This window comes from Blastocystis hominis (assembly GCF_000151665.1).
Source record: "Blastocystis hominis, Singapore isolate B (sub-type 7) whole genome shotgun sequence assembly, scaffold_23".
Taxonomy (NCBI): Eukaryota; class Bigyra; order Opalinata; family Blastocystidae; genus Blastocystis; species Blastocystis hominis.
In genome coordinates, this window is record NW_013171831.1 from 185,955 (window position 1) to 204,322 (window position 18,368).

At 47.5% G+C, this 18,368-nt stretch overlaps 6 protein-coding genes; 3 read left to right on the forward strand and 3 right to left on the reverse strand.

Moving 5' to 3' along the window:
- Positions 1–22: 22 nt before the first annotated feature.
- Positions 23–2,399, reverse strand: GSBLH_T00003023001 (ATP-dependent RNA helicase DBP4; the record flags this gene model as incomplete). XM_013041686.1 has 5 exons in its annotated part: positions 23–1,430; positions 1,463–1,540; positions 1,571–1,888; positions 1,919–2,069; positions 2,104–2,399. The coding sequence occupies 5 exons, from the start codon at positions 2,397–2,399 to the stop codon at positions 210–212; spliced, it is 2,064 nt and encodes a 687-aa protein (XP_012897140.1). The 3' UTR covers positions 23–209.
- A 3,159-nt stretch (positions 2,400–5,558) lies between these two features.
- On the reverse strand, positions 5,559–6,450 carry GSBLH_T00003024001 (uncharacterized protein; the record flags this gene model as incomplete). Its single annotated transcript, XM_013041687.1, has 3 exons — positions 5,559–5,963; positions 5,999–6,246; positions 6,276–6,450. 3 exons carry the CDS (start codon positions 6,448–6,450, stop codon positions 5,559–5,561), a joined length of 828 nt encoding a protein of 275 aa, XP_012897141.1.
- Positions 6,451–10,589: 4,139 nt separating this feature from the next.
- GSBLH_T00006568001 (uncharacterized protein) lies at positions 10,590–12,436 on the forward strand (the record flags this gene model as incomplete). The annotated part of the gene is made up of 6 exons (XM_013041688.1): positions 10,590–10,622; positions 10,679–10,739; positions 10,774–11,182; positions 11,213–11,601; positions 11,634–12,354; positions 12,382–12,436. The coding sequence occupies 6 exons, from the start codon at positions 10,590–10,592 to the stop codon at positions 12,434–12,436; spliced, it is 1,668 nt and encodes a 555-aa protein (XP_012897142.1).
- Positions 12,437–13,811: 1,375 nt separating this feature from the next.
- On the forward strand, positions 13,812–15,062 carry GSBLH_T00003025001 (uncharacterized protein; the record flags this gene model as incomplete). Its single annotated transcript, XM_013041689.1, has 1 exon — positions 13,812–15,062. The coding sequence occupies one exon, from the start codon at positions 13,812–13,814 to the stop codon at positions 15,060–15,062; it is 1,251 nt and encodes a 416-aa protein (XP_012897143.1).
- Positions 15,063–15,090: 28 nt separating this feature from the next.
- Positions 15,091–15,772, reverse strand: GSBLH_T00003026001 (uncharacterized protein; the record flags this gene model as incomplete). XM_013041690.1 has 3 exons in its annotated part: positions 15,710–15,772; positions 15,554–15,678; positions 15,091–15,522 (listed from the first exon to the last, which is right to left on the reverse strand). Exons 1-3 carry the CDS (start codon positions 15,756–15,758, stop codon positions 15,091–15,093), a joined length of 606 nt encoding a protein of 201 aa, XP_012897144.1. The 5' UTR covers positions 15,759–15,772.
- A 644-nt stretch (positions 15,773–16,416) lies between these two features.
- On the forward strand, positions 16,417–18,305 carry GSBLH_T00003027001 (uncharacterized protein; the record flags this gene model as incomplete). Its single annotated transcript, XM_013041691.1, has 9 exons — positions 16,417–16,606; positions 16,644–16,746; positions 16,775–17,157; positions 17,194–17,348; positions 17,378–17,452; positions 17,483–17,697; positions 17,730–17,799; positions 17,829–17,921; positions 17,952–18,305. 9 exons carry the CDS (start codon positions 16,417–16,419, stop codon positions 18,303–18,305), a joined length of 1,638 nt encoding a protein of 545 aa, XP_012897145.1.
- Between the last annotated feature and the right edge of the window lie 63 nt (positions 18,306–18,368).

Sequence of the window (18,368 nt, forward strand, 5' to 3'; positions counted from 1 at the left end):
GTGTTGTTTGTTCCACAAACTCTTTTAAAATTTATTCATCATCATCATCGTTGTCGTCGTCGTCGTCGTTATCGTCATCCTCTTCTTCCATGCTCTCTTCTTCTTCTTCTTCATTCACACTATCCTGTGCATCATCAGCATCTTCCTCTTCCTCTTCCTCTTCCTCCTCTTCATCATTTCCTAAAAGTACAACGGGCGCCTCCTCCGTCTTATGCATCTCCTTCTCCCTCTGCTTGAGCAGCATCTTCTTCTCCTTGACTCGCCTCTTTTCGCGCATCCGATCCTTTTCTTCGTTCTCTTCCAGCTGCATCTGCGCGTCTTTCAGACGCTCCTTCTCCGCCTCCTCGCCGATCTCGCCCTCCACGTCCTTCAGCTCCACCACGCCGCGCGTGTCTTCGATCGCCTCGCCGTTCTCGTCGAACCGAATGCTCTTCCCGATCGGCTCTCCGTCCGGCGAGATCCGCAGCCGCTTCTTCCGCTTCTTCTCCGGCAGCGGGACCTCCAACGCGGGCGCGTCCGCCGTCGTCTTCCCCGTCTTCTGCAGGAAGTCGTCCTCGTCCGAAGTCGCCTCCTCCGCTCTCTGTCCCGCGCTCGCAGCGCTCGCAGCGCTCGCAGCGCCCTGCGAGGGCTCGTTGGCGCGCGCCTTGTCCTCCGCGTCCTTCTTGATCTCCTCCTGGAGCTGCTGCAGCGCGTAGGACCCCGCCTTCTTCGCCTTCTTCTTCAAGAAGCTCAGGTTCGGCACCACGCCCAGCCCCAGCGACTACGCTCAACCGTGGAATCGGGGAACCTACCTCCGCGAAGCCCTCCAGCGGGAGCGCACGCACGTCGAAGAGCTGCTTGTTGGACGCCAAGTACACGCTGCGCACGTAGCTCTGAAACGCCTTGCTGGCGAGCTGTCCGAGCGTTTCGTCGCGCGCGATCTCCTCCATGAGCCGGTTCGTGACGCTCTGCGTGCGACTCGGGTTCACCGCGATTCGCTTCAGCGGGATATTCGCCTCCGCCATCATCGGCAGGAACGCTGCTTCTTCCTGCGGCAGTAAAAACAGCAGACCGTTCCCCTTGGCGCGGAAACGCCCTGCGCGGCCCACGCGGTGGATGTACGTCGCCGCGTCCTCGGGGCAGTCGAACTGCACCACCCAGTCCACCGCGGGGAAGTCGATCCCGCGGGCAGCGACGTCGGTGCAGAAGAGCACGGCGTGGTCCTTCTGGATGAAGTCGTAGTACGTGTAGGTGCGCATCGTTTGCTTCTGCTTCCCGTGCAGGTGCAGCAGCGAGACGCCCGGCTTCATGCGGCGAAAAGCCTCGAAGAGGAAGCGGACTTCCTTGCGCGAGGCGGCGAAGACGAGGATTTTGCAGCGCAGATGCGACTTGATGAAGCTGTAGAGAAGCTCCACCTTGCGAGAGAGGTCGCAGACGATGTAGCGCTGCGTCTGTGCGTCAGGCGAGACACAGAAACACAAACCAGCGTGGTGGGGGTCGCGTAGTCGTCGTCGGAGTTGACGTTGATCGATACGGGATTGGAGAGGATCGAGCTGGCGAGCTAGCGGTGAGGGATCGCGTTGGAGAGTACGGTCTTCACGTTCTCGTCGATCGTCGCAGAGAAAAGCTGGGTTTGCCGGTCTCCGCCCAGCGAATCCACGATGTGATCGATCGTGGTCTTGAAGCCCATGTCCAGACACCGGTCCACTTCGTCGAGGACCAGGCCGCGCACGTTCGAGCAGTCGAAACCCGGCGTTTGCTCGAGGTGTTGGAGGAAACGTCCGGGCGTGGCGACTAAAATGTTCATGCTGACAATCCGGCTTTGCTCCTCCTCGAAGTCCTTGCCGCCGATCACCAGGCCGGCCGAGAAGCTGTGGTACTTGCCGATGGTGCACAAAACGTCGAAAATCTGGGGAGAATAGGGGAAAGAGGGACATACCTGCATGGCCAATTCACGAGTGGGAGAAATGATGACGATGCCGATGCCGTCTTCCTCAGTCCATCGCTCGCGGTAAAGACACTCTAGAGCTGGAATTAGGAAAGCAAGCGTCTTTCCCGAACCAGTCTTCGCACAGCCCAAAATATCGCGACTAAAAAGTAATGCAATTGTAAAGAAGAGAAAACCCCATGAGAGCACTAATAAGCGACTTCTGCTGAATATCGGTCATTTCCGTAAAGCCAGCTTCGTTCAAACCTTTCTTTGTGTAGTTCGATAGAGGGAGTGCTTCAAACTTTTTAATATTCGCTTTTTCCTCCTCAGGAAGGGCAGAAAGCTCCTCAATTTGTTTCTGCAACTGAGTAATCTCGCGGATTTCACGGTCGATCTTTGACTCCTTCTTGTGACCAATTGATCTATTTCCTTTCTTGTTTTTTCCAAAATTCTTTCCTTTCTGCGAGAACTGTCTCTTCTTACCAGCCATATTACGTCGCTGATTCTTTTTCTTTGCACCGCTCGATTCCATGGCTTCTAGGATGAACAGAACCTGAAAACCACTACCAAGTGAAACGCTTTGGAAATCGGCCCGAATTTTGTCACTCTTGTTTGAATGCATTGTTTGTAGCTAATAAATGGTGAATCAAACAAACAAACAAGATAGAATAAAATAACGGCTGATTTTCCATCTTGGTTACCTTGACTTTTTCAAAATGTGCCAACAACAACCCAGACGAACTTTCAGGAAGGTCTAATGCGTTATACGGAGATTGGATAGCAAACTAAAGATGCTCACTTGCTCGACAGACGTAAAGTTGTCTTCGGTTAGTTGGATTGAACTCAATTTGGGGATATCTAGTCTATTGTGCATTCTCAGGTAGCTACTTTCTAGTGTTACATTGCAATGGACTCCCTGCAAGGCAAAATGGCCGAATTGTATAGTACATAGAGAAGGCAGATCTAGAGTGGAACGAATCGATGCGAGGCTACTCATCATCTTCACTTGCTTCGCAAGACAAAATGACCTAGAGCCTAAACAAACAGAGTGCAGTCTAGGCAGATCTAGCAATGAGAGTATGAGTTGGTGTGTTTACCATGCAAAATAAAGTCAGAATGAAAGAAATTGGAAGAGTTTTGAGTTGGGATGCCGATGTTCAGTTCTTCTAAAAGGGGCAAATTCGATATGTCGAAGCCTCCCGCATAGTCCCGAAAGCTAAACGCTCCGATTTCAATTTTTCGAAGCACAGGACAATTCGAGATTTGAAAGGATGACGCAAACGAAGGCGTGTGTGCGTTTTCTGTTATGGATGTGGGTGGAGCGAAGCAATAATTTCCGATTCTCAATCGTTGTAATTGATTCATTCCATTCAATGCAAAGGTTTGGATGTTTCCAAAGCATCGATCTCCGAACGAGAGACTTCGCAGCTCCGAAAACCAACCGAAATTCAATTCATTCATCTTGTTACAGCAGTCAGGAAGCGTCACCAACTCCTCAACATTGGGAGGAAGTTGGTTCAAATCCGCTTCATCGCGAACGATCTTCTGACGCAGATACACTCCATCCAGTAATTCCACACTCCGTACCTCTTCTCCCATATTCCATTCGCCTTTTCTGTACGCTGTTCCACTTTCGGGATCGATTGTGCATCCTTCGCCATGTCTGAAAAAGCACATGGTACGTTCATCATACGCGTATCCACCCATGAAAAGTGGCTTCCATTCAGACATATCGGTGATTTGGCTAGCCTTGCTTAGCTCTATCATTCGATCGTCCTCGAAAAACTTCAAAATACTTTGTAATTTGCCATTACTCCAATACCCCTCAAATAGCTCCTTCCCAGATTCTGGGTCGTATTCGATGCCTCTTCCATGGCGTTGCATCTGCGAATTGTAATTGCCAATGTATATTATGTGTTGTGACACTTTGTCTTCGATTGCGAGTTGCAATCCTTTTTCTGTGAATAAAAAGCCATAGCAGTCTCCACTTCCAAATATACTGTCCCAACTCTCTTTCATTACTACACAACCATTTTCATACAAAATCAAATATCCTTCACGTTTTCCATCTCTAATATTCCATTCTAGTGACACTACGCCATTTTTAAACAACCGAACTAAGCCAGTGTGATTATGTGGATAAACAAGGTACTCATGATTATGATCCCCCTGATAGTATATGAAAATGTACTCTTTTCCACAAATTACGCGAGGTACCTTCTTTGCGGTGATATATCCATTTAATAGATATTGCGATGCTCTTTTTCTCCGTATATCAACTACTGATGATTATTGGATAATACAAATACATATGTTTGTTATCATCAATTATCTTTATTAGTTATAGATCTCATGTTCTTTTACGAGGGTGTTAAGCACAATGTTGGCAATCCCATATTCCTTGAATTCATTCAATAACAGCAAGGATTCTGAACAATAGTGGGCTTAATTGTTATATGTCATTTTTAATTGTGTTTCAATCAAGAAAATGAAATCGGGCATTTGTAGTCATTATAAGAGGCATAGTTTTGTGTGTGGAAATGGTCTGAAGCCGAATATCGAATGAGGGTGTGTGCCATGTGAAGGTGATTCTGATTGTTAGGACTAAACAATCGCTTATAATACATTATATATCATAGATAATTCCATATATATATATAACATTTAGAGAACAATTCAGGAAGTTTGTAGAGTTAGTACACAATCGCTCTTGATGATATGGAATGATGGATGTTAAAATACTGAGGTCTCGCGATGACAAATGACTCCTAACGCGATTCTTTGCTATCGGACACTTGATTCCTACGATTATTAGAAGGAGAAAGAAAGAAAGAAAGAAAGAAAGATGGAATTCATGTTATTTGCCTTATTATTATAATCTATGATCGATTTGAAGTATTTTGAACTATGTAACTATCATCATTTCTTTATCTAATCCTCATATTCACCTACATATATATTATTCTATCCTTTTCTTCTTTCACAATTATCTCCACTCCATCCCTCTCCCATAATCCAATTCCAAATCCAAATCCTATTCATCTCCACCCCTTCCCTCATGATTTCATTCAACAAACAACACAAGATTCTTTGGCACCATTCTTCAGGATCCAGTTTACTGCTGTTTCCATCACTCCAAATGCGTATCCCAGCACCGAACACGACAACTCACAAGGCGTAAACGCATCAACCAGGACTAAATGAACCGGAAGCGAGGACGACAGATTTCTACATGCGATGCAAAGACGCAAACCCCACGATTTGATCAAGATATAGATTACAAGCGAGATCATATCGTCGGTCGACAACGCCAGATTCGCCATATGCGCCTTTTTCTTTTTATTCCGATAGATATCCACGTTGATTCCGTACCGAATATCCGTCAACAACTGATTCCAGCACTGCAGAATCGACAGCGGCAGCGCCGTATCGAGATGATAATTAAACTCAAAATAGGAGCAATTGAATTGGGCCAGCGCGGGCATAAACTACGCCTCAACCGCTCGCTCTTCCGCTACGTTACAAACGAAATCCACCGGGACGTTCAGATCCTGCAGCGAGAGATTGGAGAGATTCAATCGCGCCTTGTCAAACAGAAGCACTTCTTCGCGGCATCGTTCGTACAGCATCGATACGATTCGCGGGGAAATCACGCGAAACAGGCATTGATGCAGGGTCTAGGTTCCACGTTTCCACGATTGAGTACGTAGACGACGACGTTCTTGCGCTCTGCGTTTTCGGGGTAGCGTTTGCAGAGCGCGTTGGCGAGTTCGTTGATGGCTTGGAGATAAATATGGCCGCGCTCGCGAAGACCCACTTTCAGCATGTGCAGAGAGCTTTTGGGGGCGATCTTCTGGGTGGACACCGTGCGGATCATGTAGAGGGAGTTGCTGGAGGGACGGGGAGAGGGAGAGGGAGAGGAGGGAGCGAGAGATGAAACGAGTTGGGAAACGAGGGGATTGATGGATGCGTAGAGACCCAGATAGTTCATGTAGGTTGACAGCTGCTCAAAACTTAATAGTTCTTCACAAGAAGGACAGATGATGCCTCGCTCCTAAGAATTAGGAAAATAAAAAGGTAAAAAAAAACGAATGGACAATCAATAATGTATACAATCACGGTGAGTGCAGAGGGAACCGCACTCCGTTCCTTCGGAGCAGATATTCCAAAAACGTCACAAAATTCATCTTCTTTCAAAGTATACTGTCGGGAAAAATTAATGAGCCGCAACTCGGAAAAACCATCTTCCGTTCGGATTTCGTTTCCAATCATGCATATCTTTTTCTTTGACAGAGACTGGTAATAATATTCACTGACTTCCGTTGCAACATGATTTACTACTCAACAACAACTCTTGGAATCCTACAAATATCACTTTTCTTTAGCACAATAGGCAGTGATAAATCTTGTGGTACAAATACGCTTGCACCTGATAGGAGAGCATTCACTACTTTCTTCGACTTTTTTCGGCGAATATATGAAACAAATATGAGATTCTTTAACTCTTCTAATTGAGTCACAGACTGGGGCGAGAAAGACATAGAAATACTGTTTCGTTTTTCATTGTATCTAAACAAACAACACACTTAAAACTTTGTCAGATAACGACTCATCTCCACAGAACGGCCCTGGCTCACCTTCAGAGAGAGAATACGTTCTTCAATCTTGGGAATAAACTGTTCATAATCATCTCGTTTCGTAAACTATCGTTCATTCCTATCTTGATAAAAAAAATACCTCGATCTTGTAGTGCTTCATCATCTGCTCAATGAACGACACGACAAAATCGGAATTCATCGTGCTTCCATTTTTGTTATGCAGGTCGAGTAATGTCTACGCCTCACGTTCTTCCACCTCCTCCACCTCAAAAACATCCACATAACTCTCGGTCTTATTCGTAACCCGCAGCACGATATCGAGAATATACCAATAATAAAACCTTCGTTCAATTCCACGTTTCCACCCTTACAGCGTATGATTCGTATTCGTAATCCGCAGGAAATGCAGATAGTCTCCCAGCGAGATGATTTCCAGCTCCACGAGCTGTCGAATGATGATGGCCGTGGCCGCGTAGTTCCGATACGCCGACGAGAAAACCTCTTCGATCACCATCAACTGGCGATCCATCACCAGCAGCTTCAGGATTCCCGCGTAGCGCTGGAAGTTGCCGCACACCTTCCGGATGTCCGTGCTGTCCAAGCAGAGGAGCAGCACGATGCCGAGCTCGCGCGTGAACAATCCGTGGCCGTTGTACTGCTCCACCAGAAGCTTCTCGAAGTTCGACTGCGGATTCTTCCCGTGCAGAAGCCGGTGAATCTGCTTCGCGTACTCGGGGTCTACTCGCGAAGCGTGGAAACCGAGTACTCTGATCGCGGATGGGCTGCGTGGGGTTGAATAAGCCGATCTCGCGGAGGCGTCGAACCATTTCGGGGACGTGCTCGGTGAAGTTTTCCTCGGAGTCCTGGGCGGAGCAGGCGATCATGAACTCCGAAATGATAAGGTAGTGCGACGAAGACACGGGCGACTGCGAGACGCGCTCCCTAGCATTCAGCGCGAGCCGAAGCGAAACCATTTCTGCCAGGGCCAGAAGTACTGCGTGTTGATCATGTGGCGCGCGAACCAGAAAATCAGCACTTGCAGCGCCTCGGCGGTGAGCAAATCGCCGTACATGCACAGCGAATCCACGTAGCGGAACAGCGCGGGCGAGAGACGCTGGAGAAAGGCGCCCTCGCTGGATTGGTCGGCGTTGATGGACGCGACGGCGAGGTGGAGAAGCGTGTTCTGCGCGTGGAGAGAGAGCGTGGTGGATTGTGTGGTGTCGAGAATGTGCGTGAAGAGAACTTGCACGATGATGGACGCGATGTTCTTGTCCAGCGTGCGCTGATCAATCTCGTGGTACGGGAAAATCAGCTCGTGGACTTTTTGGATGAAGCGGGACGCGTATTCCCACGAAGGGCAAAACAGCAACAGGTAGTTCTACTCGAAAACAAACAAAGGGCGGAAGCTACCTCCACGATTTCCTGGATGAACAGCGTTTGGTACAGCGGCAGAATCGAGTACGAGATATCCCCGTTCGCCGCCAAATTCGAGCAGATGAAATGCGGAGCCGTCACCGACTCGATCTCCTACAGAACACGCCATTCCCGGGGGTACGGTCGGCCACTCGATGAGCATGGGGAGCCGCAGCCGCTTTCCCTGGTAGTAGGCGACGAGCTTTTCCTGGACGTCGGGGATTTGGCTGGGATTGCTGGCCTCCTCGCCCTCCTCCAACTCTTCGGGAGCCTTCTGCAGGGCTTCGTAGGCGATGCGCACCAGCGAGGAATAGTTCATATCCAGCGTGCGGAGACAGGTCGCGGCGGCGGGGGACTTCTGGGACTTGCGCAGCGCGGAGCTGACCATCTGCAGAGCGGCGTCGTACTGGATGAAGAGGTCGTTGGACGTCGCGGTGCGCTGCGCGTTAGAGAGGGGAGAGAGAGCGGGGAAATACCTTCAAGAAGCCGCGCGATTGGCCGGAGAAGGTGGAGGATTTGCGGTAGTCGGACTCCATGTAGGTGTGGAAGGCGCTGGCGAGATCGACGAACTCGTCGATGGTGAGCGGGGATTTGTGGGCGAGAACGAATGGGTAGATCTGGAGGGAGAGAGCAGGAAAGAGGAGGGTACGTAGAGCAGGGTGGAGGAGAAGAGACGGATCAGCAGAGCGTTGTGGGTCAGTTTGATGGTCTCCATGAGCAACTGGAAGGACTGGCGAATCGAAGCCACGTCCACCACGTCGAAAAGGCTTAAAAGGACGAGGAAGCGAAACTAACTGGAAGAGAAGATTCTATTGTACTCGCAGTAAACTGGAAATCACGTTTCCTTCCTGGATACTCGATAGAAGGGAGTGTTGCACAATCGTCACACAGTCGGCAACAAAAGGCCGATGTCTCGTTGTCAAAAGACTTAGCAAGACACTGTAAATTGGTCCCTTCGTAGCCTGCTGAGAGACACTAAGGTTTTGTGGAAAGGAATAGAGACGTACCACAAGTCGAAGTAGGATTGGAAATCATTTATGTGATCTTCTTCTCTCTCGATTTTTTCTAATAAATTAAAAAATAGTAGAGTGAAAACCAATAGCTTCAAATAGCACTTCGAATAGACGGTTAATATCAACGAGTGCGACATTGTCCTCGATTTCTATCAGCAGTTGCTTAATATTGCTCATCTACGAAAAGATTAGAATTGCTTCATTTTAAACAAAAGCAATAGAAATTATCACTACCAAACCACAATTAATGCACAAAAACTGACCTGCCAACGAACAATAAGAAATGTGTAGGATTTCAAATAGTGTGAACCACTGAGAAGGGTATTGCACAAACAAAAGAGAACACGTTCGTAGGTTTGAAGTGCGAACTATCGATGGTATTATACGCATGTCCTTGGCTCAGCAGTTGATATACCGTGGTGCTTTGCTTAAAACGAATACGAACCCATACACGATATCCTTCTGGCTCATCCGCAGCTTGGCAGCGTTCTGTAGAATCATCTGCATGCTCACTCCCTCGGCGGAGCTGTTTCCCTGCTGCTGAATCACCCTCAGAACGCTTTGCTGCTGCTGCGTCAGAGGTTCTTCCTCCCAGCTATTCTCTTGCAGCAGTAGATCGATCGATTGCTTTGGCTTTTTGGACTCAAAATAGTCGGTAACTTGCGATGGAACGGCGACGCGACGTGGCTGTGGGTTGACCACCACGCTGCGCATAGCCGAGGGATCGCTGCGATTGGTGCGATCAGTGCGATTGGTGCGATCAGTGTTATTGGTGCTATTAGTGCTATTAGTGCTATTAGTGCTATTAGTACTATTAGTGCGATCAGTGCGATGGGTGTGGTGGGTGGAGGACAAGATCATGGTCAGCCAGTGATGAATGATCGTGTTGAAAGAGGTAATCAATTCGATGTGTTGAATGGTGATGCAGAGAGTGTCTTTATATTGTTTGGTCAGGCCGATCACACGAACTTCGCGGCCTTGGCTGCGGTATTAGATATACAAGGAGAGGAGATTACTAGAAAGAACAGAGATCGGCCGAGTTCACCAGCCATTGCTTTGCAGAGATCGTTCCGGTCCCGTCGTGGAGAAGCAGATCCATGCAGTTTCCCTTCGATTCGCTCGAAAGCACGATACCCACAACGCAAACCTTTGTTTCACTAATGGAAATAGTTATAATACAAGTGGATTGACAATGTTTCCATAGAACAATCGCTGTCCTGATTCATCACATACCGTTTTGTTAATAGAGGCAATCGAAATAGGGAGCAACGGATGATGAATCGAGTATGTCTATAGCTCACACACTTTGTAAAAAGACACTTGTGCTTGGAATTCTTGTTGCTTTGGTACTGGACGCTCATCCTGTTCAAACGGATTATTTGTGAAATTTATATCTACACATGAATTGCACATAACATGCAGAACGTTGGTAGTCCATTTTGAATAATAGTGTACATCAACTCGTACTTGGAGGGAAATGTTACATTGTATTTTAACAATGACGCTTATCATACCCACACTTTTCTAATCTCGAATACAGTGCTGTTACAAAAGTTTGAGACCATGAATGTGATTTCAATATTCATACTCTATAGGCAACTAATACGGTTTGATAAAATACATAGTTCATATTGTATTTCTGAGAGTTGACGATTCATGGATCCACTAGATGTTTTGTCTTCGGTGAAGGTATTCTATCAAAGCCAAATCATAAAATAAAGAATTCAATCGCATCTTCACTCCAGCCAACAAACGATCCAGAGAACTTCGTAACCGAGATAAAGGAAATACGTACAAAACTTATTGGTACGGAAATATGACTTTTCTTTGATTTTCGTAGCGGGTGGGAAGGAGAGTATTTTTGAATCATTTTTTGATGCTTCCGTAACTCTCGCATTCCAAATTGTTGGAAAGGATGCAAGAGATGAGCTCATTTCGAAGCACTTGTCCTTTTCTGAGAGCTCGTATCATACCTTATTAATGAATGCGATGACTGCCTGTAAAAATGGTTTGTGCTCCCCTACAACCCCTTTGCTCATAATGGATGAGTTGTTTGAATCGGTTCCAATCAATGAGTGTGAAGCAATATGGAATACGTTCAAAACCTACCAAAAGGACATATCGGAGCTCCTACACATCGATGAGAAACGCTGCAGCCTTACGAGCCTAGCAGTACTAAAGCTTGTGAATTCTCTCCTCCGTCGCACTTGCCAAATACGGGATTGCGCATTTCGAGGCTCGTTGATGATGTTGGGTTGCAGCGTTTGGTTGACGATTAGGTTTCTGTCGAACATGTTTTCTTTGGAAGAGAGGAGTGGACTGAACATGGCGAATCAGTTCAACCGGCATGCCTCGCTTCGTTTGGACCCTCCAGACGTAGTGAAGAAGATATTGTGTGCGCTGTTTGATTGCTTGATGTGCAGAGATAACGGCAGTAAAGGTAACTACTCGGAGTTCTACGGGAAGTTCTGGAAGCTGCAGGAAATTCTATGCAATCGCGACTATGTGACGAAGGAGGCGTCACGATGGGAAGAGCTTCACCAGCTAATTCATTATGTGACGAAACGGATGAGCGAAATCAAGGAACTGACACGAGCTGGGGAGTTGGAGAAGGAATCGCTGGAGCTGGATAAGATTTATTTGAATTTTCAGCCTCAAGAATTCGATGGTAAGCGAGTGAAAGCAAGCGATAATAAGCAGATTCGGACAAGATTCTCCCCTTGTATTCGTCCCGAGCGAGTGTGTTTTTGACACAGATGCGCGATGTGAAGACTCGGCGGTCCATCGGCGTGCAAATGTACTGCTATCTGATGCACGTCCGTCCTGTTTTGAAGCGTGAATCAGAGATCAAGGAATGGAAAGATGTCAAGAAGGACGTACTCCGCTTGCTGCAAAGCACACCGCACGGAGATGCGTTCTGCAATGCGATCGTCAAGCATGTGGATCGCGAAGTCGTGTGGGAAGATTGGAAGGAGAGCAAGTTTCCCCCGATGGTTCCGAAAGAGCCGATCCCGGCCCATGAAACGGTGGAAGTGAGCTTGGCGTCGCGACGCCCTGGCGATGTGCGGAACCTCTGTCGCGACGATACGCTGAAAGATTTCGTATTGATGAAGAGGGAGGCTGACATCCAGATCCAAAGCTGCCGCGAAGAAACGGTTCGGAGAGAGCAACTCACATATCCATCACACCCAGAAGTCCCTGAGAACTGCACAACGGAAGCGATGGGCGCAACTCCGTTTGCAGAAGTGATGGCGCGCGATTTGGTGGAAGCGATGGATCCGGAGAACGGATTCGAAGAGGAATACATGCCCTATCGCAACCCCATTTATAACTGGAGACTGCTGCGATTGCTGCTATCGCAGAATACGGTGCAGTTCTGCGCGTTCTCGGAGAAGGTTCCGCCTCTGGACAGCACGAAAACGTACTGCCAATTGCATGGGATTGGTAGGGAAGGAGGAAGAAGTGATGATAGTAGCGATTCCAGAAGGAGCCAAGTCGAATGAACTGTCGTTAGGGGAGATGCAGAAGCATGTTGAGGAAAGAAAAGAGCAGCAGAAGCAACGACAAATGGAATTGGAGAAGCAGAGAGAAAAGGAAAACGAGGAAAAGAAGAGAAAGGAGGATGCAGAACTGAGGAAAGAATCGGCTTCTTCGAGTAGTAAAGAAACGAAAGAGAAGGAGAGGAATGACAAGCAGAAGAAGGAAGGTGAGAATGAGGATAGAATGGAAGAAGAAGGAGAACTGGATGATGCGGAAGAACAGAAAGACTTGTTGAAAATAATAAAGGGAATGAAAAAAGAAGATTCGAAGCGTGAACATGAGAATAATAGCGAAATGAGTGATACCAAAAGAGACAAAAGAGTGCATGAAGATCATCATCACTCGTCCCCACAGGAACATGAGTCAGATCGATCCCATCCAAGGGGAGCGACTCATTCGAAGCATGATCATAGTCGATCTCGTTTAAGAGATTCGTCGAGAGAATCATCTTCTAGACATGATTCTCAGAGAAGGGATCACCGAGAAGACTCCCAGAAAAGGGATCACCGAGATGGTTCGCAGAGAAGAGATCATCCTGAAGACTCCCAAAGGAGGGATCACAGAGATGGCAGTCAAAGAAGGGATCATCCTGAAGATTCGCAGAGAAGGGGCCATCCCGAAGACTCACAACGAAGGGATCATAGAGATGGTAGTCAAAGAAGGGATAATCGAGATGAATTACAAAGAAGAGATCAACAAAATGATTCACAACGAAGGGATCATAGAGATGGTAGTCAAAGAAGGGATTATCGAGATGAGAATCAGAGAAGAGATCATCCCGAAGATTCTCAAAGAAGAGACTATCGAGATGAGAATCAAAGAAGGGGAAATCGAGAGGATTTGCAGCGAAGGGACAATCGTGATGATCACCAGAGAAGAGATTATCGAGAAGACTCACAAAGAAGGGATAATCGCGACGAAATCCAGAGAAGAGAAAATAGGGAGGATTCTCAAAGAAGGGATCATCGGGATGAATTACAAAGAAGAGATCAACAAAATGATTCACAACGAAGAGACCATCGGGAAGACTCACAGAGAAGGGACTATCGGGATGACATGAAGAGAAGAGAGAATCAAGAAGAGTTACAGAGAAGAGAGAAGCGAAATCCCAAGGACAGTAGAGAAGATTCGCAAAGAAGAGATCAGCAGGGTGATTCTCAGAGGAGAGAGCAACGAAACCATCAGCACAATGCTTCGAAAGATAAGGTGAATGATTTTAGGAAGGATCCTAATCGAGACGTAAAGAAGGAGCATCATAAAGAGAACAACAAGGGAGAATCGCATCCAGAAAATAGTAAGGAAAACCCAAAAGGATCGCAAAATAATGGTTCCAAAGAAATGAAGAAACCTGTGCAGAAAGACAATCAGAAAGATCATCCAAATGAAAAGAAAAAGGATAATAAGAAAGTGGATAAAAAGGAATCTCTTAAGGGTAAGGAAGAATCAGAGAATGTGCCTAGAGATGTCAAAACGGGTTCTTCAAATTCCACTCAGGCAACATCTCAACATAGTAATGAGAAGGTTGTTCCAAAGAGTTCTCAGAGTGACGCGAAGAATAGTATTCCTTCAAAGGATGTGCAGAAGGAATCGCAGCCATCTCAACAGCAACAGCAACCTCCCAAGCAGCAACAGCCCACTCAACAGCAACCTCCTAAACAGCAACAGCCTGCTCAGCAGCAGCAACAACCCGCTCAGCAACGGCAGCCTGCTCAGCAACAGCAACAGCAGCAACAGCAACAACAACAACCTAAACAGCAACAACCCACTCAACAACAACCTCCTAAACAACAACAGCCCACTCAACAACAACCTCCCAAACAACAACAGCCTGCTCAGCAGCAGCAACAACAACCTGCTAAACAACAACAACCTGCTAAACAACAACAACAATCTATCCAGCAACCTGTTCAGCAGCAGCCTGCTCAACAACAGCAACCTCCCAAACAACAACAACAACCCCCCAAGCAGCAACAATCTGCTCAGCAACCTGTTCAACAACCTCCTAAACAATCTGCTCAGCAATCTGTTCAGCCCCCTAAACAACCTCCCAAGCAGCAACAATCTGCTCAGCAGCCGCAGCAGCAGCCTCCCAAGCAGCCGCAGCAGCAGCCATCCGCCCAGCCACCGCTGAAGGAAAGCCAGTCCGAGCCACGAAAGGAAGCAGCTCCGAGAACAACGCATCCCCTCCAAGCGGGAACAGAAAAGCCTACCTATCCGTCGCAATCTCCCGCCCCCAAGCCCCAGTACTCGAACTCCCAGAAGAATCCTGGCGATCGCGGAGCGGATATCCGCTTCCCTGGACGATACGATAAGAAGAGAGACGCTTCAATGAGCGGAGGGAACTATGATGATCAAGGGAAGAGGCAGCACAACGATCAACGCCAGTACAACTACCCTCGAGGCAACCGATTCCCACGCCAAGACAAGTCCCACATTCAGATGCCTGGCTACAACCAGTGGAATCGCAACAATTCCCGCAACAATAACAATAATAATTACAATAACAACAACAATAATTCTAATAATAGTAATAACAACAACAACAACTCGATGCAAAACCAGGGAGGAAACAACCGACGGAAATATTAGAGAGTGTTTGTTAACAAATAGAGAGAACTTATACATTTTGGTGTTGAATAATGGGCAGGATGATGCGACGCAACTCTTCATACGCCTTATCAAAGTTGTCGTTCACAATCACATGAGGGATGTTAAGCTTCTCTCCCATCTCCAGTTCATACTTGCAGTTTCGCAAGCGCACTTGAATACTTTCCTCCGAGTCAGTGCCTCGGCCACGAAGACGGCGCTCGAGCTCCTCAAAGCTTGGGGGCTTGATGAGAACATACTCCGCCTTCATTCCAGACTTCATGACCTGTTGAACACCTTGAACATCAATGTCCAGAATACAGATCTTCTTGTTCTCAACAACCTTCATCACACTTTCGAACGAAGTTCCGTAGATATTATTGTGCACAATGGCATGCTCAATAAACTTCCCTTCGGCAATATCCTTCTCCATCTCCTCCCTTGTAACGAAATAGTATTCGACCTGCATAATAAACATGGATACGTATAGTTACGCCATTAACTTCCTGTCCACGAGGTGCTCGAGTCGTATGGCTCACGCTAAACCCGAAACTGTTGGGAAAATCTTCCATCATCCTTTTAATAAGAGAACTCTTTCCCACTCCACTAGGTCCACACACTACACAATTACAGTTAATATGTAGGTTTACAAATGAGGGGTGGGTAGTCCTTGGTGTCGTATTTAGAAATCACAGGCATTATAATCTTGAAATAGATAATTGTTTAGATGATCTTGTTATTCAAACCCGCGGGGATTTGGTGAAAATGACAAGGAATGAAGGGAGTGAGAGAGTCAGCCTTAAGCTATCCAGTGAGAATGCATTACTCTTGATGGCGGCCTTTCGTTATGGATGTAACGCACTCTTTAGCACTTTAATAGAGTTGAATACGAAATATACTGTGTAGGAATTTCATATTTTTGCTATGCCTGGACTCTTCCAGTGCTGTTCAAAGAAAACTTTAAAAAAGAATTATGAAGAGAAAGAGCCCAACGATGCAGGTATGAGTTTTGTAAGCATTGTTAGACTAGTGGTAACACGAGATGGAAATACTATTCTCGCGCCGAATGCTGATAGTAGCTTTCAGGACATTCACATGTCTTCGTTTTCTAGCGAGGGCTCTGATGTTTTAATTATGCAAGAAGAAAACGATAATTTACTGCGTGGGGTTTCAAACGTTGTATACAGATATGAGTAGTCTTTTTGAATACGAGTGATTTGAAGGAGTGTTCAGTCTGTTTATTATTTTACTTCAGAACAACTGGGAGTTGGTGCAACAGGACCAATTCGTACTGTAGTTCATCGGTTTGCTCGATTGGGTCAAAATCACTGTTAGAGAAACCGGAGTGAAGTACGCAATGAAGACTATCAATATTCTCGGTTTTAACCGTCAGCAGATAGATCGGCTCATTCAAGAGGTTTTGATTCTAGCGCGTCTACATCACCCCAATATTGTAAAACTGTACGAAGTATACGAAACTCCGAAGGCCATTTATCTGATCCAAGAGTTGCTGAGCGGTGGTGAGCTCTACACTCGTCTTGTGAACAGTCCCTGTAGCCTTAGAAGATGGAATTGTGAGAATAGTGGGGAAGTTTTCGGAAGGCTACGCAAAGGGAATCATCAAGTCCATCATAAACGCTATTGCCTATCTCCATGAAACCAAGAACATTGCGCATCGCGATTTGAAGTGCGGATTCGTTGTGTGTTCCAAATAGGCTGGCGAATATCATGTTTTCTGACAATAGTCCGGACGCGGAGATCAAACTGATCGACTTTGGACTGAGTCGGATCGTCAACGATACGGACTACATGCATAGTTTGGTGGGAACTCGCTACTACATCGCTCCCGAGGTCTATATGAAGGACTACAAGGGCGTGGGCTACAACAAGAGCTGTGACATGTGGTCTCTCGGCGTCATTACCTACTTTTTGCTCACGGGACACAATCCGCTGCCCCTGCAGCGCGGCGATACGCCTCTCACAGAAGTCAAAATCGAGCGGATTCCCTTCCCGAGGCTGTACTGGAGCGAGCTCAGCGAGGAATCGAAGGACTTCACGCAGCGGCTTCTGGCGATCGACCCGGTGAATCGAATGACAGGTGGGCCGAGGGGAGGCGGAGCGATCTGATGGGTAGTTTTGGAGGCGCAGAATCACCCCTGGCTCAAATCCACCGGGAATTACTCGCCTCCCGTGCTGCAGCCCAGCATTCTCACGTCGATCCAGGAGTTCCAGGGCTACAATCATCTGAAGAAGGCGGCGCTGACCGCGGTGGCGTACCATCTGAACAACGTAGGGGAGGGGAGGGGCGTGCATGGCAGAACGAGCTGATGAAGCTGGGCGACGCGTTCGAGTACTTCGACAAGTCGAACGACGGAATGATCACTTTCGAAGACGTGGGCGAGCGACGTGCGAGTGAAGCGTAGTTCCGCGATGCCTTGATGACGCTGCGCACCACCGAGCAGTTCTGCAACAACGCCTCCTTGTTCTCGATCACCACCGACGAGGACAAGCTGAAGCAGCTCTTCCATGATATCGATTTTGATGACTGCGGGTACATCAATTATTCCGAGTTCGTCGCTGCGTGTTTGGCGAGGAAAGAAGGGCTTCGGAGGGAATATGCGGAGTTGATCTTCCAGCTGTGCGCGATGGAGGGAGGAGTGAGCGATGTAGGGTCGATCGCGAGCACAACGGCGTGATCTCGATCCAGGATCTGCACTTGTTCTTCGGCGACGATATTCCAGTAGTCGCGGATCGATCGATTCATTGCAGATGAGCGAGATCGAAGCCATCATTCGGCAGACCTTCGGATGCACCAAGGAGAAGCTCACCGAGCCCGATTTGGAGATGATCATGAACACCAAGGTAGAGCCGAGCGCCTTGCATCCGACGTAGATGATCACGAACAGCCACACGGAGACGGTGGCGTCGATGCAGTCGCGGGCGGGGTCGGGAGCAGCCGTCGAGGAGCCCTATGTGACCATCTCCTCCATTTTCAGCCGAGTTCAGTCCAAGCCCACGCTCACCGACTTGGACGGAGACAGCCAGCAGCTCGAGCCGGGAGGTTCGTGCTCTCCTTCCTTGCCGTCCATCTCCGAATTGAAGGATGAGTTGATGCGGAGATCGAAGGCTCTCTCTTTTGCGGATGAGCATTCCAACATGTCAGCTGCTACACCATCCTCACACAACGATCAGAATGGCGAAAATGGAACTAGTTCGTCTTTTTATGTTTTTTCAACACCGTTTTGATTTGTATGATTTTGCAATGATCCTGTTCGGTACTTTTGTTGAAGGAAAATTCCAAATACACAT